This window comes from Neofelis nebulosa, chromosome 6 (assembly GCF_028018385.1).
Source record: "Neofelis nebulosa isolate mNeoNeb1 chromosome 6, mNeoNeb1.pri, whole genome shotgun sequence".
NCBI classification, from domain to species: domain Eukaryota; kingdom Metazoa; phylum Chordata; class Mammalia; order Carnivora; family Felidae; genus Neofelis; species Neofelis nebulosa.
Genome location: NC_080787.1, coordinates 126,855,122 through 126,879,917, shown reverse-complemented (window position 1 = coordinate 126,879,917; position 24,796 = coordinate 126,855,122). Strand labels below are relative to the sequence as shown.

Genomic DNA, 24,796 nt, shown 5'->3' with positions numbered 1-24,796 from the left:
CCTAGTGAAAATCTGATCATCATCTCCTTGGCTCTGGAAACCACTCGTTTCTTCTGTCTGCCTGTAAATACTTAACACAAGAATGTCCTTCTCCTTGATGTTCTTGCCTTCCATCCTGCGGCACAACCTATGCTAATACCTTTTGGGCTAATCTTTCTTCACCTCTCTTCATTCTCCTCATCACTTGTTACTTGACATAAGGCTGGGTCTGGTAACCTCTGCTCTTTTCACGTTGTACTTTTTCTTAACAATGTTACCCATACTTACTTTTTTTTTATTTATTTAAGTTTTTATTTTATTTTTGAGAGAGAGAGTATGAGCAGGGGAAGGACAGAAAGGGAGGCACAGAATCAGAAGCAGGCTTCAGGCTCTGAGATGTCAGCACAGAGCCCGATGCGGGGCTTGAACTCACGAACCGCGAGATCATGACCCGAGCTGAAGTTCAACCCTTTTCCGACTGAGCCACCCAGGCACCCCCACACTTACGGTTTCGAACATCACATCAAATTATGATCTCTGGTTCTACTTGTCAGAACCTCCAGAGGCACGTCTGAGCACGATTTACGTGTGTGTCTCAGGTTTTATGGTGCCATCAGTTGTGATTTAAAGCTTTTTCAGTGAGGGCTTACCTTTGACAGAACTGATTTTCTTTCTTTCTTTTTTTTTTTTCCCTCCCCCTTGCAATTGGTGTCTGCATAGCTATAAAAACCGGGGCCACAATGAAAAGGGCAGTGGGGGATACTGAGTTAGACTGATCTCTAAGGAAAAGAGTGTCTTTGATTTCCCCTTTGCCCCTTCAAGATTATACTGAAGCTGAGCGTGTGTGAAGTCATTTGATCTTGCGCCCAAAGCTGACTACCTAGTGTAGTGATAATGTTAAGCTATGACTTTGTGCTAGGACTCAGGCCTGCTGTCTGAGTTCCATTCTCAGCTCCGTGGCTACTTGAGGGATTTAGAGCAAGTCATTTGGCCATGCTCTTCCTCGATTTCTTCTTTTTTAAAACCGGGATACTGGTAATGCCTTCATAGGGCTATGACGAGGATTAAATGAGTTGGTACATGTAAAGTACTTATAACAGTGCCTGACACAGCATGTAGTGTTGTTGTAATTATTGTGGTCACGGTTGTTAAGGATTGGTATTGCATCACCATGAAAATATGGACTTACCCTGGCTTGCTAAATTTTTCCCTTAAGCAAATTTTTGCTTACAATTATAAAGTCTCAATGAGAGAATCCGAATGTAATGCTGACTCAGACCTAATTGCAGCCGTGTGATCACATTGCCATCAGATATAGTAAGCATCATCCAGGCACATTGGATGGTGCTTTTCACCTGTCAAAGTGTTGCACAAAAAATGTTGCAGTAGAAGGTCGCCTCACATAACCTTGTGACTTGCTAAGATTAAGTTGTGATTGAGTTAAAACCCATGCCAGCCTCTCTTGACTTTTTTTCATTTCTGTGGTATTCAAAAGTGTTTCTTATTACTGCATCATAGTTCTAAATTTTAAGTTCTTTCCTAAAGTACTTGCCACAGAATTATTGCATTTTAAATCATAAAGATGGACGTGTTCCACGACGATGGACTTCCCGGACTTATTTTGACTTGAAACAAATTACTATCACTTCGTTAACTGTTTCTCTACAAAGGAAAATCTAGGAAGCAAATACAACTAGCCTTCCATAAGGCTTTCATGAGAAGTACATAGTTTGGGTTTCTTCAAACAAAGTACTTACGCAGGGGATGGGTGAGATAGGTTAAGAGGATTAAGAGGCCTGAACCTCCAGTTACAAAATAAAGTCATGGAGATGAAAAGTACAGCATAGGGAATGTAGTGAATAAGAACTTATATGTACGGTAACTACAGTTGTCCCGGTGAGCGTTCCATGATGTATATAGATCACATTACTATGTCGTATACCTGAAACTAATGTAAAATTGTATGCCAACTATGCTTTAATTAACATCTTTTTAAAAATTCAAAAAGTACGCATGTTGAAATAGAAAAAGGATCAGTAAGCTATTTTGTTTTTGTTTTTGTTTTTGTTTATTGTTTTTGAGAGCAAGAGAGAACATGCCCACGGGACAGAGAGGAGGGAGAAAGAATCTTAAGTAGGCTCCACTCAGCTCTGAGCCTGATGCAGGGCTCAAGCTCATGACCCTGAGATCATGACCTGAGCCTAAATCAAGATTCAGACACTTAACCAACTGAGCCATCCAAGCTCCCCTAAACCGTTTTTTTTTTTTTTTTTAATTAAGTTTCTTATGTATTAAATTTTAGAAAAGACTTCAAGTTGCAGAGGCTTATTTCCAGTGCCTATATAGGATGTTGGGACCAGGGTATATGAGACAGACCTTTCTCCCTAAGAAAATATCTTGTTCAACTTGTAATTTCAATTTTTATATTTTTAAAAATTTAACTTAATAAATCTTTAAATGTCACTTCCTCAGATGAATCTGGGTTTAGATGTTCTGAGTAATGCCTTTAAATTTTATATATGATACATAGACACTGTGGTAATTGATTAAACCAACATGCTTTAAACCACTCTTAAAATATTAAGGTTTATTTATATTTAATATTTATATAAGTATATAATATATATAATATAAATGTAATATATAATATAATATATAATATATATAATATATAAATACATATTTATATATATTATATATAATACTTATAAGTATATATTTGTATTATATGTAAGTATATAATATGTATATTATATATACGTATATAATATTTATATCATATATAATATTTATATCATATATAATATTTACATTTCATATATATCTGTATCATATAATATCTATATCATATAATATTTATATTATATATTTATATATTATATTTATATTATATATAATATTTATATCATATATGGTATTTATATCATATATAATATATATCATATAATATATCATATATAATATTTATATATAAATATATACCATTTATATCATTTTTCAGTAAAAATATTTTTATAAGTACTCAGTATTTGAATGTTTATTTTTGGGGGGGAGAGAAAGAGAGCGAGTGCACTCACAGGTGGGGAAGCAGCAGTGAGAGGGAGACATAGAGTCCGAAGCAGACCCCAGGCTTTGAGCTGTCAGCATAGAGCCCGACGTGGGGCTGGAGCCCATGTACTGTGAGATCATGACCTGAGCTGAAGTCAGATGCTTAACCAACTGAGCCACCCAGGTGCCCCAGTGAAAATAAAATTATTAAAAATAAGAAATACACATCACTAAAATATACCCAGAACTTTCTTTTGCAACAGTGACTTCCTACCTCCTATCATCACTGTGAGGATGTTCTTGTTGTGTATATAAAAAGGTATATCCAGGGGTGCCTGGGTGGCTCAGTCAGTTAAGCGTCTGACTTCAGCTCAGGTCATGATCTCACGGTTCCTGAGTTCAAGCCCCTCGTCGTGCTCTGGGCTGACAGCTCAGAGCCTGGAGCCTGCTTGGGATTCTGTGTCTCCCTCTCTCTCTGCCCCTTCCCCACTTCTGTCTCTCAAAAATAAATAAAAACATTAAAATAAATTTTTTAGAAAAAAGGTACATGCATATGCTTTTATTTTTATTTTTTTTTTTAAATTTTTTTTTTTAACGTTTACTTACTTTTGAGACAGAGAGAGACAGAGGATGAATGGGGGAGGGTCAGAGAGAGAGAGGGAGCCACAGAATCCGAAACAGGCTCCAGGCTCTGAGCCGTCAGCACAGAGCCCGACGCGGGGCTCGAACTCACGGACTGCGAGATCATGACCTGAGCCGAAATCGGACGCTTAACCGACTGAGCCACCCAGGCGCCCCCATGCATATGCTTTTAAAGTGGCATTGCATAAGTCGCAGGTAGAGTATCAGGAACTAAAATGCAAGTAGAAGAAATGGCTCCACAGTAAAAAGCCTTAAAATAGAGAAATGGGGGATGGAGCTATCTTTAGTCTGGAAGACCTGAGAGGGCAAATGCCTTTGAGTAGAAAACCTTCATAATCTTATAACCCAGTGAACCTCACAGGGAAGAACACTTCCTTGACATCTTAGATTCAAGCCTTGGTGGTCCAGCTGTACCTAAAGTATACTCACGATAGAGTGTAAGTCTTCAAGGAGATTTTGGAAGAGACGAGTACAGAATATCACATGGAAGAAGATTTTGCTAAATCCGGTGACTGGGAGCCCAGACAGTGGTGAGCCATTCTGGACCAGCTGGGAAACACACAAAGATGCCTTTTTTGTTTTACAGTGCATAAGTTATCTATTAGAGGTGTGCGTATTTGGAAACCTGTTCATGGAACAACTTGCAGTATTGCAATTATTTCTAAAACAAACAGCTTTTGGTTCTATAAACTCCCTACTTTTGTTTGTAAACAGCAAGAACCAGGTCTTTTTCTAGTGAGTTGGATAAAGGCTGGCTCTGGGCTATGAAGGGACATGGGTATTTCTTGTATTAAGGGTTTCAGGGCTGATCTCTTCCTCCATGCCAGTCTGCAAACAGGAACCAGGTAATAAAATCTCAACCGAAAAATTGAGAGAGTAGAGAGAATTTTATTATGATTGTGACTGTTTCTCTACAACTTTGTCTCTGGAACAACTTTTTTTTTTTTTTTTTAAATACATCGTTGATTTTAGTGCCTTTAGCAATGGAAGTGTGGCCACTTTGCCTGATGATAAAAGGCACAATGGTCCATTTGTGGTGTTTTAGGAAGTTTGCCAAGAGGTTCCTTTTGTCATTATATTCCTCCCTCAGTTGTCTATCTAAACTTCACAGGAGTTTTAAGGCAAGGGCTTAGAATAGAGATTCGAAAGGTAAAGGGGTTTTGGAATTGAGGTCTGAGATGTTGTTTCTTTCTGTGTAGTGCCCACTAAAATCTCAGTGGCCCGAGGTCACATAAGACCAAAAGGGGATGGCATTTCTCAAAAAATGTACTGGATTGCTAGTAGTATCTATTTCTCAGAAATTAATGCTTCCTATCTTTTTTTTTAAAGCAATTACTGATGCATTAGGAATCTTTTTGTTTAGGAGTTACAAATTTGGAAAGCTTCTGGGCTTGCCATTTAATCGTAAGTATACTCATTTCTTATCTGTATAATTTAGCTGAAGGCTCTCAGTGTTCTGGTTGGTTGCTGACAATTACACTGGATATGCTCATCTTTTCAGTGTGGACCTTAGCTGAATGTAAATGACCAAACCTCAAAGTTCCCCACCATGATTCTCTGTTGATTGATTTCAGAACTGTGCTGAAGAATTGTATATAATTTTCTCTTTTGTCAGAGTTGGTTCTATTTAACCAGTAAGTGTAAATAAAGTTTAGTACCTTAAACCTTCGTGTACACTTATCTTCTCATGAGAAACATGTATTATCAACACCATCCCCATCCACATATTTATATATATTTTCTTCTAATTGAGACAGTGAGGTTACTTCATGACAATAGGGAAGGATTTTTTTTAAATCTACATATCTGTACTTTCCAAACCACTTAATGTTGAGGCAACCAGTTGTTATAATGGTAAAAACGATTTGTTTGATAATGCTTTGAAGCTGACCTGTATTGGATTCTTAAAGAGCGATCATTAGCGAAAGGTAAGAGGATTTCATAGGTCTGCTGACCCCAATTGTATGAGTATTATCTTAACAGAGCATTGCAATACTGGAAAATGACTTGAATAAATAATGTCCAGCCTATTCAGTGAAAATTTGACTTTTGAGAGGCATGCTTTCATTTATAGCATGTTGATTTCAGTGTGGGAATGGAGTGTCTTAATCTCTGTGGGGTCACTGACCATGATGGTCAATTTTATCTGTCAATTTAGCTAGGCTACAGTGTCCAGTTATTGGTCAAACACCAGTCTGAATATTGCTGTGAACGTAGTTTGTACATATAATTAACATTTGCAGTCAGTTGACTTTAAGATTACCCTTGATAATATAGCAGGCCCAATCCAATCCATTGAAGGCCTTTGGGGCAAAAACTGAGGTTTCCCAGAGAAGGACTTCTGCCTTAAGGCTATAACATGGAAAGCCTGCCTGAGTTTCCAGCCTGCTGGCCTGCCTTACAAATTTTGGACTTGCCAGCCTCTATAATCGCAGGCTGCCATTATTTCTTAAAATAAGTATTTAAAAAAAAAAAAAGTCTATATTTTCTTCAGAGAAGTAGTAGTATTTAGTATCAGTAGTGGTCTAGTAGGTATTTTTGATTCTGTTTCTCTGGAAAACGCTGACTGGACACATGGACCCTCAGAAAGAAAATCAGAGTCTTCCCCCCAGAATTATGTAAAACATTTAAATTACTTCTTAAGAGAAACTTTTAAATTAACTTTTAAGGTAAAAACAGGATATTAAACCTCTTAAAAAATCTTAATTGACGCCAGTTTTAATTTAGGGCATTTTAGCAGAAAGGATTAGAAAGAGTAGCAAAGCCACAAAAGATGGGATTGGGGGAAAGTCTCAGTAAGGGCTGAAATGAGTGTTGAACACTTTGCTCTTGATTGGTCCAATTCTTCACTGGCCTAAAGACTTAGGGCTATCACTCCCCTTAAAATGCCCATAAAGTAATAAACTGAATTGGCCTATTATTCTTTAATAATGCTCTTCACTCACAAATCTTTAGATCTCCTCTCTCAAGTTACAGAGCCACACAGTGATCCATCTTCAGTGAATTGTATCATTGAGGGAAAACTCGTATATCTTCTTCATTTTTATTCCCATCTTCCCTAGAGTTTTTCACCCAGATTTCCATTAAATTGCTGATAGGCGACAGTGAGGGAAGTCTGCAGGCTGCAGGTGCAGAAATTATTAGTGTGGTCCTGTTGTAACCAGAAGACTGAGTGAAGCTTCCATTCTTTACATGTTTTAGCATTAAGTCAAAAACCTCTGGGGGGCATCAGTGGAATGAGTAAAACAATACAACTGTAGAGCCACTGACAAAAAAAAAAAGAAACGAAACCATGTGAAGTGTTAAGTAAGCACAGGCAGACTGTGACGGCAGGGGGAAGGGCTGTCTGAGTCTCAGGCTTTTTCTTTCCGCCAGCTTGTTTTCCCCTGAGCATATAACTCGAGTTTCCGTTTTCATCAGGTCTTGGAGCCAGTTGTGGGATCAGAAGAGACTCTTAGAGATCCAAAAATCCAACGTGGACCCAGTCTATTAATGCAGCACCCTCATCCCAGTCAGTGTTCCTGCATGACTATCTTTAGTGATGGAAGGCACAATTTGTTACATTCTGGTGACTTCCAATCACCGATCCTAGTTCTGTCTTCCAGAACTATGCTAACACTAGACATCCTTCCACATGTTAAGCTTTAATTCAGTTATTTTATTTCTCCAGATCTTGGCTTATTTTCTCCAGAGAAATTGTACCTTTTTTCCAATGATTCTCCTGTGTTATGGCCTAGAATCTTATAGTCCTAGGTTGCTCTCTTCTGAATGTGTTCTGATTTCTGATCTCACTGAAATATCTAATTCAGACAATGTGGTCTGAGGACCCCTTACTGAGCATGCTGGACATCTGCTGGTACCACCTGTGATACTGTTAGGACTTTTACTGCCTCATCACACCGATCACGTGCTGTCCAAGGGCCCTCCTTCTTTGCAGCTGCTGAAGCTTGGGTGGGGTTTTCATTCTGTACCTGTGCGGTTGGACTTAACAAAAGAGATGTTCATATTTATCGCTACTGAATCTTTTTAGCTGTAGCCCATTATTTTGAGCTTTTGATGATTTTGGAACTGTTTCTGGCTTTCTCTCTACTTGATCTACAGATATAAAGCCCTCGTTGTCATCTAAGTCTTTAATATAAACACTAACCACCTTTCCTTCTCATTGTCCACTTGTCCATGTTCTGGACGTTTCCAGGAACTCAGTATTCATGCCCATCCCCCTGAAATAAACCTTCCACGCTCTTTAACAAACAAACAAACATGAGTGGGTTTTCATTTTCCTCTTTGCCTTCTATCCCCACAGTCACCATGTGAGACACCTTCTTTCATGTGGACAAAGTCCTTATGGAACTGGTTTTTCTTATATCTCATTCCTCCTCCCTTCTGACCTGTCCTCCACCAGACTGGCCAGTCTGGGTCACACATTGCATCAGTCAGCATCCCTGAATGGCTCCCCTTGCCTCTGCTTGGTGGGAGAACATTATATGATCTGCCTACTGCCTCCACTCTGATGCCATCCCCCAGAACACCTCACCTTGCACCCTTGGTGTGTGTTTACCACTCCTAAAGCAAGACAGGGAACCACATTTTCTCAGTTTTCTTCTCTTTCTAATCGTGTGGTTCAAAAAAATAAAAGTAAACCCATAACTGCTCATGGACCAGTGATGGGTTAGGTAACTTTCAGAAACACAGCCCTGGCTATCTGTCTGATTCTTCTGTTGAACCCAGCCATTGATTTCTTTTGCCTCATTTTGAATCTGTAAAATTGGATTTGTAACCTCATAAGGGTGTCACTATTAGAGGACGTGTGCACATATTAACTTTTGCCAAGGAATTGAGATGTTCATGCAATGTACATTAAGTATGATCAATGGGAATAATGAACCGGAGGCCCAAGGGCATTCTAGCCTGTGTTTACTGGGTTAAAGTTCAATGTGGCATTTTGTAATATTCACAACTTAGCTAGTGATACCTAATGTTTAGGGAAGAGTTTTTAAGAAAGCTTGGTATCTACACCTTACATTCAGGTAAGTGAATCCTCAAGGTTTAAAATTTATTTCTGGTGGAGCAGACGTGCGAAAATGGGAGTCTGCTGGCACCACAAAGTGTTCGCCACACGGTGAAGATTTATAGAAATGTTATAAAGGCACGGCAGGAACGTGGTACTTCTTGGTTTTTGGCACATGACTACTAGAGTCGTATTTACTGTTTCTCTTACTGCCTGTTAACAAAAGGTGGTAAAATAAAGATCAAAGCAAACCTGCCTTTTTCATTTTCCTTTCAAAGGGTCAGTCTTGTCTTTGTGCAGTATTTCTTTGTCCAACAGCTAATTGTCTAATGCTGCAAGATGGCAGAATGTTAGGCCTTTATTGCCAAAGAAGCCATGAGGCAGTGTCCTCGTCCTAGGAAACTGGAAGGGAGCCCCCTAACTTCAAGAATGGGGGTGGTAGAGAACCAGCTGGGACCTTTTATTCCCAGGGGTTATTTGAATTCACAGTCAACCTGTGCTGTCTTTGTATTTTCAAACTCTGCGAAGGTTTTCTTTCTTTTATTTTTTAAATATTCCATTAAAATGTGGATTTCTAAAACTACTAGAAGTAAGTTGCAGCTTACCTTTCGGGGGAGTATGCATTAAATATTTAAAAGATTACTGAACCCAGTAGTTTTGAGGAATTAATCCTCTCCTCTTAATGTAAAAACGTTTCTGAAAAGGCCTTTTGGCACTTGTGGGTCCCACTGGAAAGTAACTGGCTTATATGTATATAGAACTGTAATTTACCAGTGACTGGCCCTTCAATCCAGCAGTAGTAATTTTCTATTTTCAGCTACAGTCCTTGGATTAGTACAACTCAGGCTCTTTTCCATTTCAGTGATCTTTTTGTAAAGCTCAGTAGGCTTTTAGAAGGAAAAATCTAGGTATGCTTCTCACTGGTTAAGCAGATTTCTCTCTGCAAGAGGATATTTTTGGATTCATTCATGGACTGTGTGCTGTTTTCCAATCTTATGGACATAAAATAAAAGCTGACAAAGGATAAATGTGAACAGAAACCTGAAGTGTGTGTGTGTACACATGTGCCTACATGTGGTTATTCTCCTATCTCACATTGTGACAAGCAGGTCCCAATCATGAGATGATTTCCCTACTGATCAGTTAGTTTGACTCTGTTTCATGTTCCCCTACCTCATGTTTAGAGGTAGCCCAGAGGCGCCAGGCAGCCAGGGTAGAGGGACACACAGACATGAATTCATTGTGTACTAAGGGAATAGGGGCTGGGGGTGGGAATTGGTGGGGACAGCAATCGCTCAAGGACCTATTGGCCTATTTCATTCATAGCGGATGAGTGGTATCATTTTCAATATGACTGCGAATATATCTTATGATTATACTGCAAACATTTTTCTCTAGTAAAGCCAGCTTAGTTGTAAAATCTACCGTCTCTCACTAGGCAATGTCTCATTTCTTCCTACTTTGTACAAAGTCTCCATTAATCATCATTTGTTATTTTAACGATAGTTGCAAAACCTAATTGACTCTTGCAAGTCTGCATACCCCAGTTCCCGTGGGGACTGAATTGAGGTTCTGTACCTGCAAGTAACATTCACGGACACATGTGCCACATCAAACTGAAAACACCTGTTAGTGCTGGGGAAGAGTTCAGGAATTCAGAGTAGGATTCCTTCTGCTTTCAGGTCTGGCCATCCCCCTTTCCACATCTGCCTTTGTTTTGGGTCTGAGTATAAAAGCCCCCATGCCTCTGTAGGGACTAAGCCCCGGTGTTCCCAAAATGAAATAAAGCTGAAAACCTATATCCTGGGTTTGAGCATTTAGGAAATTAATCTCAAATGTATTTACGTCTTAAATGTGTACTTCGTGGATAGGGAAAAAAAAAATCCTTTATTATGATTATTTGATCTTGGGCTGTTTGCTTCCCTGTGACTGGTCACAGCTGTGACTGGGACACAGCTAGTTGATGTTGCAACCAGGATTTACAAGGCAGCAGGACAAAAGCATCTTAGCTTCGGAGCAGATGGCCCACAAATTAATCCTGGCTCAGTGACCGAACTAGCTGTGTGACTTTAACCTGAGCCTCAGTTTCCTGATCTGTCAGGCGATGACTCCTCTCTCAGTGCTGTTGTGACTAACAAAGATAAAATTTATCTGACAAAGCTGGAGATGTTCTGGATAATGGGATTCTTTGACCTGACCTCACCCTGCCTCATGGGTTGTAGGATGGCTGGTGACATATGGCCTCCTTTGATTAGGCTTTCATTTCCCCAGTAGATAGTTTAGGCATAACTTTCAAAACAGCCATTTGGGTGACTTTCACATTTTGATACAGATCAGAATTCTCCTTGAGACCCTAGAGCATGAAGAGTACCATCTCTGTCATTAGAGGGATATTCCATTGCTGTTAACAGAAGAGAGTTGTTGAGGGGCGCCTGGGTGGCTCAGTCGGTTAAGCGTCCGACTTCAGCTCAGGTCACGATCTCGCAGTCCGGGAGTTTGAGCCCCGCATCGGGCTCTGGGTTGATGGCTCAGGGCCTGGAGCCGGTTTCGGATTCTGTGTCTCCCTCTCTCTCTGCCCCTCCCCCGTTCATGCTGTGTCTCTCTCTGTCTCAAAAATAAATAAACATTAAAAAACAAAAAAAAAGAAGAGAGTTGTTGATTAGCTAGGTGTGGCAGAGGTGGGCTCAGTTAGAGTCCTCTGTGTCCCAGAAGGGCTGTTCTGTGATCTCTGTTCCACAGACCTCAGGGAGGGCTCCTTTGTGAAATGTTATCTGGACAAGTTAAGTGCTAGGAAGCTTTTGCTTTGCTGCTGTGTTTCTCCTGTAAAAGAGGAGAAAAAGCCATCCAGGCCATCCTTGAGAGTAAAGGAATATACATCTTCTGCAGAAGTCATTTGAATTTCAGCTTTCACTTTGCTTTTTTAAAAGCCACTCTTGGAAAGATGTTTCATTTTCTTCCTAAGATACTTCGTAAATTCGATCCTTTCATTTTTTTATTTGAAAGATGAAGGTTGGGGGGGGGTGCTTCTGGGTGGCTCAGTTTGGTTAGACATCAGCTCAGGTCGTGATCTCACTGTGTGAATTCCAGCCCCACATCAGGCCTGCTTGGGATTCTCTGTCTCCCTCTCCCTCTTTCTCTCCCCAACTTGCACACAGGCTCGCTCTCTCTCAAAATAAATAAACTTTTTTTTTTTTTTAAGATGATAGATGAAGGAAAAGATCCCTTTTTCCTTAGCTTTACCACTTTCAGTAATACTTTTGTTAGATCCATGGAGAGGATCAGAAGCTGTTAGCCGTATCTGGGTAAGAAACATTTCTGAATGAAATTTGTCGTTTGCTTGAGACATAGCTTTTCACTTCTTCTGCCAAAAGGTAGTTTCAGCTGTGTGTGTGTGTGTGTGTGTGTGTGTGTGTGTGTGTGTGTGTGTTGCTTTTGTAAGTACTAACCTGATTCTCTGGAAGTAGAAGAAACAAACTAGATTTGAAAAGATTTTCATAAATATGTATAATACTGGACTATGCTCACTGATCTTTTGATTAAAGAAATAAATAGGAAATAACAAATCATCTTTAATTCAAAAATAGAATTTCCAAATAGAATTAATGGCAGTAGGTTGTATCTACTGTTTATTTCTTAAACAACAAGATCTTGCATGTTTGAAGCATGGATCCTCCCTTTCCTTCCTTCTCCACATCTTGCCATCTCTGTAAGAAGCTAGCGAGAGGGATCTAAGATCCTAAACGATGCAGGCCGAATTTTCGTCATAAGGAGAAGCACGTTTTCACCAGACTTGTTGGTGGGTAACATTTGACCTGGGCAAGGAACTTCACCTCCTGCGCCTTGGTTTTCCTTGCATGTAAAACGTTGATTTAGGTGGTTTCTCAGACCTATGCAGTTCTTCAACCCCATTCTCTTTTATTCCAGGTACTCATCAAAGAGGTGAACATGATTTTAAGTAAACTTAGTACCTGAAATTTCCTTCAGTTCCCCAATCTACACATCTAACTCTTAATTGAATCCCCCAACCTTTGAGCAAAAGATTTCTGAAGTGTTTTGTTTTGTTTTGTTTCCAGCATGGATTTGCCAACCATTTAGTACAGCTCCAGCAGTGGGCTGGACAATATTATCGCTCGATAACCTTGATAGTTGAACTGGAAACACCTGAAATACGAAGCAGAAATGGGAGTACTTACAACAGATGTAGTGTAAAATGTAAAAGCAGGTGATATGTATAAGCACTTCTTACTGCTACCACTATGCTTCATTTAATCCTCTCCCCAGTCCTGTAAGGTAAATGATGTCACCCCAATTTTACGGTGAAAGCTAAGGCACCAAGAGAAGTTAAGTGAATTGTCAGAAGTTATCCTTCCATCCAAAGGATGGAGAGAGGGTGCTTGGGGCTCCTGGGTGGCTCATTTGGTTAAGCATTCAACTCTTGGTTTTGGCCCAGGTCATGATCTTGCGGTTTTGTGACTTTGAGCCTCGTGTTGGAAAATGTAGGAGAGTGGTCTGGGATGGGAGGATTGTTTTGGACATTTTAAGCAGACTTGATTTTGATTAAAAGGCAAAAACAAAAGCAACAAAAGCTACCAATTTGGCAGTAGGCATCTGTCTGTGTCACTTACTATAAATTTAATTTTTTCACACACAGCATAAATTTCAGGCAGCCTAGAAGTGGAGAGTCTTAAGTGAGAAAGCTCATTTCAGAAGAAAACAATAATCCCATGATTGTATGCTTTGGAGAAAAGAGTCCAAAAAAGAACTAAAAGTGGGTCAAGTGTTAAGAATTGCTCAGCACTGCTGGTAGTGACTCGCCCAGAGCAGTGGGAACTGGGGGGAGTTGGCCGCGTGTCCGTGAGATGGATCCCCCCCCCCACCAGTAGGTGGATTGTAGTTTCTCATTTCTCTCCTTTCAACTTGACTTGCAGAAGGGGTATTCCAAATTGTGGTCTTGGTGAGAACAGGCACGGTTCTCCTCCTGCCTGTCCTCCCTGGAATGTCTCAGGTGCGTGGCAGTGTCAATCCTCATGGCCCAGCCTGGGGTGATAGGGACCTCCAGAAAGCTGCGATGTGATACTGTGTGCAGAATGAGCCATGGGCGTCCAGCTGTGCCTTCATCCAGGGACTCGCAAACATTGTCATGATTGAAAACCGGGTCCCCCAAAGAAGAGAAGGACTTCTTGCCTTGAGTCCCCTTCCCCATCCTGGGGAGTCCCCTGCTGCCTGTGCGGGCATGGCGACAGTTGTCCTCCGGGGCTGCAGCCTGGCGGGGCGGGCAGAGAAGAAAGGAAGAGGGAGCTGCACAGCGCTGGCGGCCCCCTCCCCCCTGCTCCAGACCTTTGCGGTGAGTTCCCCCGACCAGCATCCCGCAGCTGCCTGCGCTTCCAGGCGGACCGGAGCTGCTCCCAGCCCTCCCGGATTAGGACCTGTCCCGGTTGTCAGGGCAACTGTTTACAGGACAGCATATCCCGGTTTTCCCTCTGTGCCGTGTGCCGAATATCTTACTGTGCGGTGGCAGGAAGCCTGGGCAAAGGTGCCGCAGCAGGAAGAAGCTGGGATCTGACTGAACAGGTTAGGCAGTGGAAGGAGGCTTCTGACCCTGCGTGCCTTTCCCGGGGCTCTTCCGGAAGGAAAGTGCGCCTGCGTGCTTGTGTGAGCGTGTGTGTGTGTGTGTGTGTGTGTGTGTGTGTGTGTGTGTGCGCCAGCTAGTGAGCTCCAGCCAGCCACTTGCCTGGGGGGAGTAAGCGGGAGGGGGCGCGGAGGGGAGGTGGGGGGGTTGCTGCTAGGTGAGGGGGAACTGCAGGGCCTCAGTTGCCAAGTGGCTGGTAGTATCTGTCAGCTGTTTGCACACTGTTTACCCATAGGGGATCTATTACAAGTGCTCAAATGAACCGGCAGCTTGGAAACTAGCAGCTTCCTGGGAGCTGCAATTACATAAGCATATATTTTTAATATAATAATAATTAAAAACCAAGTAGCCGCGGTATGCCTGGATCAGCTACAGCTATCCGACAAGAGAGACTGAAGAAGACCAGTGCAAGGCCAATTCCCCTTGGTTTATTCACCATTAATGAGGAAGATGAACAGCAAAAGAATGGAAATTCCAGAAGACCTAAAGGTATGCATTAGCTCTACCCTTTGGTTGGAACTGGAGCCAGCCCCCATTTCCCACACTGTCTGTAGCACATTTACAAACTGTGTCTGTGGTGCACGCTGTGTGGAGTGCTTGTGACCTCCTAGCACAGTTTGCTGGTTGTATTTACACATTCTGTAGAGCTGTGTATGCATGACATGCAGAACAGATTTTGCAGATTTGGTAGGTTTCAGATCAGTTGCCTTTTTTTTTTTTTTTTTTTTTTTTTGACACAAGCTACTTTCTTGGCTTGGAGATCTTTAATTTATACATGCTCATTTGAACAGTTACCAATGGCATGTCCTTACCAGGAAGGAAATAGGACTTAATCCAGGTTTAAATGATCATCTCCCTACCTTGTTTAGGTGCATTGGTGATTTCTGTTTAATGATCTGAGTTTCTCCTTGAAAAGGGATGAGTTAGATGAAGTGACCTAGGAGTGAGTCCTTTCCAAGGGCAGAGAGTCAAGATGTTACTTCTTTTTCTATTCTGAAGGAGCTTGAGAAGGTGGTAAAACAAACATTGAGCACACTGTAGGGGGCAAAGCTAGAGAACAGGGAGGGGAGAGCATGACGTTTTATAACTTCTGATGGTAACTCTGCTGAACATCTGTCTGGAGGTTGGAATGTGCTGGGTGCAGAAAGGGGAGGTCTGATTCTTGTACCTTTCTTTCATAATGATGAAATGGAGCGGCAGCTTTGCCTGGCTTCTCGAATCCCCCTGTACTGCATCATTTTAGCATAGTCTCATAGCTACCCTCCCAGAGCGTAATTGTCAGAGATGGCAACATCATAACATTTTTGAAGAGGGGCTTTAAGCCTTGCCTTTTAAGTTTCTTTTTTCCCCGTATCCTAATTCTTGCAACCCCCTTCCCCCAAATGCATATGAGCTGTTTGTCTCTTAAGCTGATAGGTTATCAGTTTTGTTTTTTCTATGTGCTGATTAAATTTTAGCTTGCATTCAAATTGTTCTGTCACTGAGATATCAAATTTCCTCTGTGTGGTACAGAGTAGTAGCATGGCAAAGTAGCAAGCAAATACTGAAGCCCTGATAGAATGAGTGTTTCGGTAGAATCCAGTGCCTGAAAACGACTGGCTTTCTTTTTCCTGGCTCTTGAATGAGTCTTAGAGTTTGCTTTTCTTAAGTATAATTGAAACTGTCAACTTTAAATCCCAAAGTATATTTTTACTTTACTTTTAAAAGGCTATATACAGGAAATTTCAAATCAACAGAACCTTAGTAATGTAGTTGATTTTAATTTTACTATCAGACATAGTTTCTATCTTAGAACCAAATGACTTCAGGAATTTACTGATGCCACGGATGGAAGCTGACATAGGTGATTCTTTCATTTGCCCAGGAATTAGACAGTTGAACCAGAGTGTGGTCTTGATGAAAACCCAGTACTTTCAATGGTTGGTAGAAAATCATTTGGCCTCTTAAGAGGTGTTAACTTTCTAAATTAATGTGGAACTGTTGAACTGTGCCCACTCTGTATTTTTGGAAATGTTCTTGATTTGCGGCACTTTTCCCTTAGGCATTTTGGAACAGTAATTTAGGATAGCTATCCATTTTGTTCTGAGTAGTTTTCTTGAATTCCTCTCTTTCTTCTGTGGTTTTTTCCCCCCCAGTTGCCTTTAGTATTTTATTTAAAGGGGAAAAGGGTAGGGTAAGTAGTTACTTCTAAAAATGTATTTATTTTTGGCAATTCGTGCAACTTCGTGGATAAGAGAGACTTAAGGAGTTTCTGAATCCCTACCATTTTTCTTTTTCTACTTTTCCTTATATCAAAGGGAAAAAGAAGAAAAAAAAAGACTAGAAGAAAAATGCTACGTTGATAAGAATGCCCAGACATAAACAAACAACATTGGAAATCTTTAATGATTCCTAACGAGTAATACTATTGCCTTGGTTCTGAATTTCTCATCAGGTCTGTCTGAACAGTAGGAATGTCCACTTTCAAATCTGGCTTTGTCGATCAGAACAGTGATGGAGATATTCTGTGTATGAACTGTCCAGTATGATAGCCACTAGCCACATGTACCTGGGAGTACTCGAAATATAGCTACTATAACTGAGAAACTGATTTTTAAATTTTAATTGATTTTGAGTTTAAAGAGCCACATGTGGCTAGTGGTTACCTTATTGGACAACACAGTTTGAGTCTGTAGAGCTTTGATCTTCTGAATTTTTGTCCTCTCTGATTTGTCTATCCTTAATTGCTTCCTGGTGCCAGATATGGTCAGGTCCTGAAATGAATGTGGTTTTTAAAAAGGGCTTGATGGAGCAGACAGCCTCTTTCCTGCAAGGAAGCATAATAACCTGGCTTTATTGACCATTTCGGCTGTCCTTTCCCACGTAAATGTTATTGCCTGCTTTGAATATTATTCTTAACTCACCAGTTGCCTGTACCGTCTTTTGCAACTTATAATGGACTTTTATTTTCTAAATTATTTCCAGAGCATCATAGCCGGATGACAAACAGATTATCTTCCATGTGTGACTATTAAGATAAACAATCACTTTGTTTTCTTTTCTGCCTACTCTGTGGCCTAATCAGCCAACTGTACCCAAACTTGGTTTTCATGCTTAATATCTTTATTCTAGCAATTACTAGCAATAAAGAAGCATGCTATCTAAATTCAGTAAGCAAAATGCTTCTGTCAAGAAGGACCCTGGGTTCATGACAAGTAGTATCTTTCTGGGTACTCTGCTGTTGGGTAACCATCATAATGAACTCAGTAGGAATAAACATATCGATTACCGTCTGGACTCCCATTGTGGCTTCAAAATTACCCTGGTGGACTGAGACTGTAGTTTGTTTAGCTAGTAGATGAGATCAGTTCTTGAAGGAGGGATTTTTCTCCCATGTAATCGATAGGGATGTACTTGATAATATTGATATATAACATTTAGAGAGTAATTGGGAGCGAATTGGGCTTATGTTCTTGCTCTTACACCTCCAGAGCCCAAGCCTCAGTGCAGTGCTGACGTTAGGACTGGCAGAGGCGAGCCTACTTAGGTACTGCAGTGACTAAATGCCCTTGGATAAGTTTCAAGGCAAACCTACCTTACGGTGAATTTTGCTGAGCAGGTGTCATTATTAAATAAAAAGACATTTTCTCCCTAAACCAGCACTTGTTAAATGCACACTCTGTACAGATTGCATTGCTGGGTCGTTTGTGGAGATGGTGCAAAGGTAATTGACACGGTTTCTACTCTCAGAGGTGTTTACCTGTCTAGTGGAGGAAGACCACTATGTACCAATAATGCAAGAATACAAACTAAAATCAGGGAAAGGGCAGAGAATGTATGGAAAGTATCTACACATACAGCTGTGCCCTTCTTGAAACTGTAAGCTATTCAAGTGCCAGGACTACTCTTCTGGGTAAGAAATTGCATGGGGCGCCTGGGTGGCTCAGTCAGTTAAGTGTCCGACTTCGGCTCAGGTCATGATCTCATGGTTCGTGAGTTCGAGCCCCGCGTCGGGCTCTGTGCTGACAGCTCAGAGCCTGGAGCCTGTTTCAGATTCTGTGTCTCCCTCTCTCTCTCTCTGACCCTCCCCCGTTCATGCTCTGTCTCTCTCTGTCTCAAAAGTAAATAAACGTTAAAAAAAAAAAATTAAAAAAAAAATTGCAGACTGCATGGAACATTACTGAATGGAGATAAACTTAACATTTAAAAATAATTTGCACAGTCTCTGCAAGTCTAACAGGAATTTTAAGAAATGTTGACCATACTAGAATTGTCCTTCCAAGGTAACTACTTTGAGGGAAACAGTAAGTACTATATTTGGATGTGTCCGATAGGTTAATCCTATCACTCTTTACCTCGTTGCCTCTACCTAAGAGTATATCGGGGATTCTACTCTGTTTTGTTGTTTTCCATCATTTTCCTTGGTGGAAAAAATGAAGGCATATGTTTACAGGGTAGTATTAATTGACTACTTTGTTAATATCTAGGTTAATGCCTTCTGCCCCTTTTGTTAGCAAATTGCAGATTATAAAATTTCTCCTTTAAATCAGGGCGCAGTAGTTCTGAGCAAATGTGCTCTCCTTCTCCCTTTACTCCTTGTCTGCCTTTTTGTTAAAATGTGTATTTATGGAGCCTGCAGTTAACTTCTTTTCTTCTGGCTTATCCACTATGAAGGTAGAATTTCTGCCAGTTAAGGTTTCCAAATGAAATACGATCTCCTATTTACCATTTGTATTCCTATTGGATTGGTGATGATCTAACAGTTGTAATGTTCTCTTTGTAAGTCATGAGTCTTTTTTTTCCTCCCCCCAAAAAGGAGCATTATGTCAAGTAAAAATGCCATTCTAGAATTCATTCTCCCACATGTTCTTGTTTCTTTTCCTCTTGGGCTCTGTAAGACTTGGACTGTTGTCTGTACCCAGTGTCTTTATTCATGCCATTTCAGCACTAGGCAAAGACATTACCAGTAGAATTTTACAACTAGTGAGGCAAATGTATAGTTAGGAGGAGCAGTAACATCAAAGATCCCTATTATAAGGAGGAAATCTTAAAGTCAAATTGACTGGCATAAATTTTATTTGCTAAAGAGACCTGAAATACAATGTCTTATTCAGAAGATTTATATAAAAATAACAGTAGATGTCAGGAACAAGGACCATAACATCTGCTGTATGGCTTGCACTCATTGGATTCTCCTTGAATACGTGTTGAGTGAGTGGAACCGTCTTCTAGGCGTTCTGTGTTATAGAAGTAGAAAATTACCATAGATGTCACTGTACAAGGGGAACATGATTTGACCTCTACATAATCACATTCTTTGTATGGTGAGGTAGTATATGCATTGGGATTTGCTTGCTGTATAAAACTTAAAGTTTTAAAAATTATGTGCCTGGGGGTGACTGAGTGGCTCAGTTGGTTGAGCTTTGGACTCTTGGTTTTGGCTCAGGTCAAGATCTCATGGTTTGTGAATTTGAACCCTGTGTCGCACTCCACTCTGAGCTTGGAGCCTGCTTTGGATTCTCCCTCTCCCTCCCTCCCTCCCTCTCCCTTTCCCTCTCCCTGCATCTCCCTCCCTCCCCCTCCCTCTCCCTCTCCCTCCCTCTCCCTCCCTCTCCCTCTCCCTCCCTCTCCCTCCCCCTCCCTCTCCCTCCCTCTCCCTCTCCCTCCCTCTGCCTCTCCCTCCCTCTCCCTCCCTCTCCCTCTCCCTCCCTCTCCCTCTCCCTCTCCCTCCCTCTCTTCCTCTCCCTCCCTCTCTTCCTCTCCCTCTCCCTCCCTCTCCCTCTCCCTCTCCCTCTCCCTTTCCCTCTCCCTCTCCCTGCATCTCCCTCCCTCCCTCTCCCTCTCCCTCCCTCTCCCTCTCCCTCTCCCTGCATCTCCCTCCCTCTCCCTCCCTCTCCCTCTCCCCCCTCCCTCTCCCCCTCCCTCTCCCTCTCCCCCTCCCTCTCCCTGCATCTCCCTCCCTCTCCCCCTCCCTCTCCCTCTCTCCCTCTCCCTCTCCCCCTCCCCCTCCCTCTCCCTCTCTCCCCCTCCCTCTCCCCCTCCCTCTCCCTTCCTCTCCCTCCCTCTCTTCCTCTCCCTCCCTCTCTTCCTCTCCCTCTCCCTCCCTCTCCCTCTCCCTCTCCCTTTCCCTCTCCCTCTCCCTGCATCTCCCTCCCTCCCTCTCCCTCTCCCTCCCTCTCCCTCTCCCTCTCCCTGCATCTCCCTCCCTCTCCCTCCCTCTCCCCCCTCCCTCTCCCCCTCCCTCTCCCTCTCCCCCTCCCTCTCCCTCTCCCCCTCCCTCTCCCTGCATCTCCCTCCCTCTCCCCCTCCCTCTCCCTCTCTCCCTCTCCCTCTCTCCCCCTCCCCCTCCCCCTCCCTCTCCCCCTCCCTCTCCCCCTCCCTCTCCCTCCCTCTCTCCCCCTTCCCCCAGTCACACAGGCATGAGCTCTCTCTCCTTCCTTCTCTCAAATAAACAAACTTAAAAAAAAATTATGTGCCTGTTTCAAGAGCTATAATCAGTGGAGCTAAAATAGCTGGCTGCTCTAACCAATACGAACCAAGCACACGTATTTGGTGAAAATCTCCCAGCTGATAAATCTTCCCCGTTATTTATTAGAAGGTTGAATTGAGTATCTTTTTCCACTAAAATTGGCATATCTCAAGGGAGCAACTTTAAATTTAATCCGTTGTTACTAAAAAGTTACCAGGTCATTTGCAGGCACCTTGGCCATGTTTTGAGCAGAAACTAATACTTCACAGCAACAAAGGAAATTGTATTGAGAGGGTTTCATCTTAATTCTCAGGTGTGAGCATTTAGAAAGAGCCCATTTATGTTGGACCCTCTGTGTATTAAATTTATGTTCTAGATTTGCCAACCTCAAAAGGCAAGTCATACCCCATTATACCTCAGATCTAGATACAGAGGCCTGAAGTATAACACAGATGGACGTAAGACATTGTGTTTGAAGTGTTTGCCAGAACACCGATGCATATTTTTGCTGACTATAAAATGCAAGTTCTGTTTTCTTAGGCTTTAGACCCAGTGATGATTTGTTAGAGAATTTTAATAGAGTCTGTCCAGATTCCAGAGAACTTACCATTCTGGGTCCAGTGTGGAGTTTGAAGTGAGAATGGAGCTTAGGCATATAGACCGAAGAAAATTATATTCACAGTTTGATCTTGAATATACATGGCTCTTGGGACTAGAAGCATCCTTAGAATCCCGGGCCTAATAAAGTAGTAGCAAGATAGTCTGTGGATTTAGTGGAACCCGTGGTCCTAAAACTTGCATCCTTGGGAACAACATTATGGAGGCTGGTGTTGTCCTCATAGGGTCACTTTCAGGGTCAAGTATCAAGTGCTCTTGTTGAGAAATGACTTGGAGTTGGGGTGGAGAGTTAGAATCTCTGTGGGCCCCTGTTGAAACCTTCCCAAACAATGTAACACAAAATCTAAGTACAAATGCAGAGTCGAGATTGTAGTTGTTGCCTCTGAGCCCCTGGATAGAACTATAGACATTTAGACCCTCTGGCTGTCAGGGCTGTCAGTTTCCGCGGTGGGAAAAGTTTAACCAGATTGACTATTAGTGGCTACATCCAAGTTTGCTGAGGTTATTTCGAAATTCAGAATAACTGTGGGACGAGAGACGGTGTGATGTGCTAGAAAAAGCACCGCATGTGGACATAGGCAAGTTACGGTTCTTTAACCTCTTCCCAAGCTTCAGGTTCTGAGCTGTAAAATGAAATTAATAATGCCATGCTCATAGGTGGAGGTGAGGATTAGAGATATTATAAGCATTTAGCACACTCTCTAGAAAATACCTGGGGCTCATTAAATGATGTTTATAAAAAGTGGGATAGGGGCACCTGGGTGGCTCAGTCGGTTAAGCGTCCGACTTCAGCTCAGGTCACGATCTCGCGGTCTGTGAGTTCGAGCCCCGCGTCGGGCTCTGGGCTGACGGCTCGGAGCCTGGAGCCTGTTTCCGATTCTGTGTCTCCCTCTCTCTCTGCCCCTCCCCCGTTCATGCTGTGTCTCTCTCTGTCTCAAAAATAAATAAAACGTTAAAAAAAAATTTAAAAAAAAGTGGGATATTTGACTACAAATGACGAATTTTCTGCTAACTTCTACCAACATACTCTTTGTCCCACTACATGCCTGTTAGAGAAATTGTCCGTCATCTAATCTCCTGCCTTGTACCTTAACTAGCTTGTGAGTGAAAATTTCCAAGACAGCCGCCACTTTTCTGAGGCCTTTTTAGTCTCTTCCCCACAATGGGTATGTGTGACTGGATCCTTGTCCCATGTTTATTCGTGTGGATCAGATGTACTAGGTGTCAGGCAGATTACTCATTGCCATGCCCTGTAATTGTGTCGTGTGAACTGAAGGAAATAAATTACCATTATGTCAGATCACCTCACTTGTTATTTCAAATATGATTAAGGCAGTGCACCTTTATTCCTTGGGATTAATGGAACGCTTCTGGCCTTAATCAGGGAACAATAGCCATGATCCTCTGCCATCTTGGAAACCAATCAAAGGGAACGTTTTTCTCCTTAAAATTTCTACTTTTAGAGTTTTTTTGTTTTTACGTGTGTGTGTGTGAGAGAGAGAGAGAGAGAAAGAGAGAGAGAGAGAGAGAGAGAGAGAGAGAGAGAGAGAGAACTGCTTAATGGAAGTGTCTTGGGCTTGTGGGCAGGTTTCTGCCAAGGACTTGGGTGATAGGTGCTTACATGTGAGGCTGCTAGCTGTATGCGGGCTGTTTGTCTTTTCTTGTGCTGTTTGCAGCACCATGACTGTTTGTTCTAAATTTGGTCAGTTTTCCATTACTTGCTTCAATACTTTTATTTCTCTGTGGTAGTCTTGTTTCTTTCACGAGTCAGTCAGCAGGAAGAGCTGCGAGCATTTGGTGCAAGCACCATGTTGGATGTTACACGCTGCTCTTACTATTATTAAACGTAGGTACCAGTGGATCTTTATATCCTGAGGTAGAGCTCTTCCCTCTACCTGCTGTGTACTTTGGTTCTCCTCCTTCTGCTTTGCTATACCTGGTCACCTTCTACTTGTTCTTTGGTTTCACTATCATTTCCTTAAGAGTGTCCCCAGATCAGGCTGGGTCCCATGTTCTGGGCTGTCCTAGGATCATATATTTGTCCTTTGTTGCTCCAACCAGATTGTCGGTTTTGGTGGTTGAGTAGTTGTTAAACATCTCTCCAACAAGACTAAACTCTGAGAGGGCAGTGAGTGTGACTGTTTCATTCATACTGTGTCCCTGGCACGTAATACGGTGCCCAGTATGTGGTTGAGGCTCCCTAAATGTTTATTACACAATGACTGATTAGAGATGATGCACTGACACTGAGAGCCAGAGAAAATGAAAGGAGCACAGCAGGGGAGGCTATCTGCCCAAGCCCTGGAGCATTCCAAGATCCAGGACTTTATTCTGAATCCAGCAAAGGCCTTGAGATATCAGATAGATCATCATCCTGCCTGGTGAGAGGACTGTGACTTTTGTATTAAAGACCTTTGTCCACCAGCCTTTGTGCAGAGAGGACCTGTGGTTAATTTTCTGCTAGGACCTTATGGCTGAGAGAGTTTGCAGATTCTGCCGTGACTGACTTGGACCAAATTCCAGGGCCAGATCATTCCAGAAGCACCTTCTACCATCATCTTTCCTTGAACTACTGGAGCTCATTTTTTTTTAACTTTTTTTTTTTTTTTTTTTTTTTTTTTTTTTGAGAGCACAGGCTGGGGAGAGGGAGAGAGAGAATCTCAAGCAGGCCCCACACTCAGTGCAGAGCCTGGCGGAGAGCTCAATCTCAGAATGGTGAGATCATGAACTGAGCTGAAATCAAGAGCTGGACTCTGGATTCAACTGACTCAACAGACTGAGCCACTCCAGGCATCCCTGGAGCTCATTATTAAATGTTCATTTTGAGGTTGTGGTATATGCTCATTACAGCCATGTCTGGAGTATTACAAGTATTTACCTTCCTTTGAACAACTGAAATTCACTATCGTGGCTATAAAGTATAAATTACAAGTCGGGGAAATTACGCATAAGAAACAAATCCTGATTGACTTCAACTCTCCCAGATCTCCATGAAACATAGTGTCTCCCACTGCTACCTGCTTCTCTGTGGGTTCGGGAAAGAGCTTCTGCCAGCGTAGGGCAGTCCAGTGTGTTCCTGGTCACGTTCCCTCTGGCCCCCCAATCCATTCCAGTGTACCTCATTAAGCCACACTGAGAATTTTCCTTTTATGTCTCTCCTTTATAATGCCACCTGTGCATCAGCCAATTTTTCCCCCCTGAGGCCCAGAAAAACAGATTCTTTGTAGGTGGATGGTTCCTGGCACAGACCTTTCAGTCAGCAATATATAAAGATACAAAGTAGCATCTGCAGTGTTAGGAATCAAAACCTCAGCACTCTGGGTTTTCACCCTGGGCTTGCTTTGGGAATTACGTTTTCTTTTTAAGAGTCTGTTACCCCTGATTGTTCTGTGACACCACAGTAGTAAATTCTTTTCCTAATTCT

General features: G+C 42.1%; 1 protein-coding gene across 10 annotated transcripts in view; it reads left to right on the top strand.

The window, feature by feature from the left end:
- MAP7 (microtubule associated protein 7) overlaps positions 1–24,796 on the top strand; it is a 180,044-nt gene that overhangs the window by 9,615 nt on the left and 145,633 nt on the right. For 2 of the 10 annotated variants that reach the window (XM_058735394.1, XM_058735387.1), the window contains exon 1: positions 14,500–14,795. The exons of 2 other annotated variants lie outside the window; for them this stretch is intronic. In XM_058735394.1, the coding sequence (XP_058591377.1) occupies positions 14,663–14,795 (133 nt within the window). In that variant the 5' untranslated portion in view covers positions 14,500–14,662. Of the gene's footprint in view, positions 1–14,002; positions 14,022–14,498; positions 14,796–24,796 lie in introns of those variants that run through there. 6 more of the 10 variants (XM_058735389.1, XM_058735386.1, XM_058735396.1 and 3 more) reach the window with 5 other exon arrangements.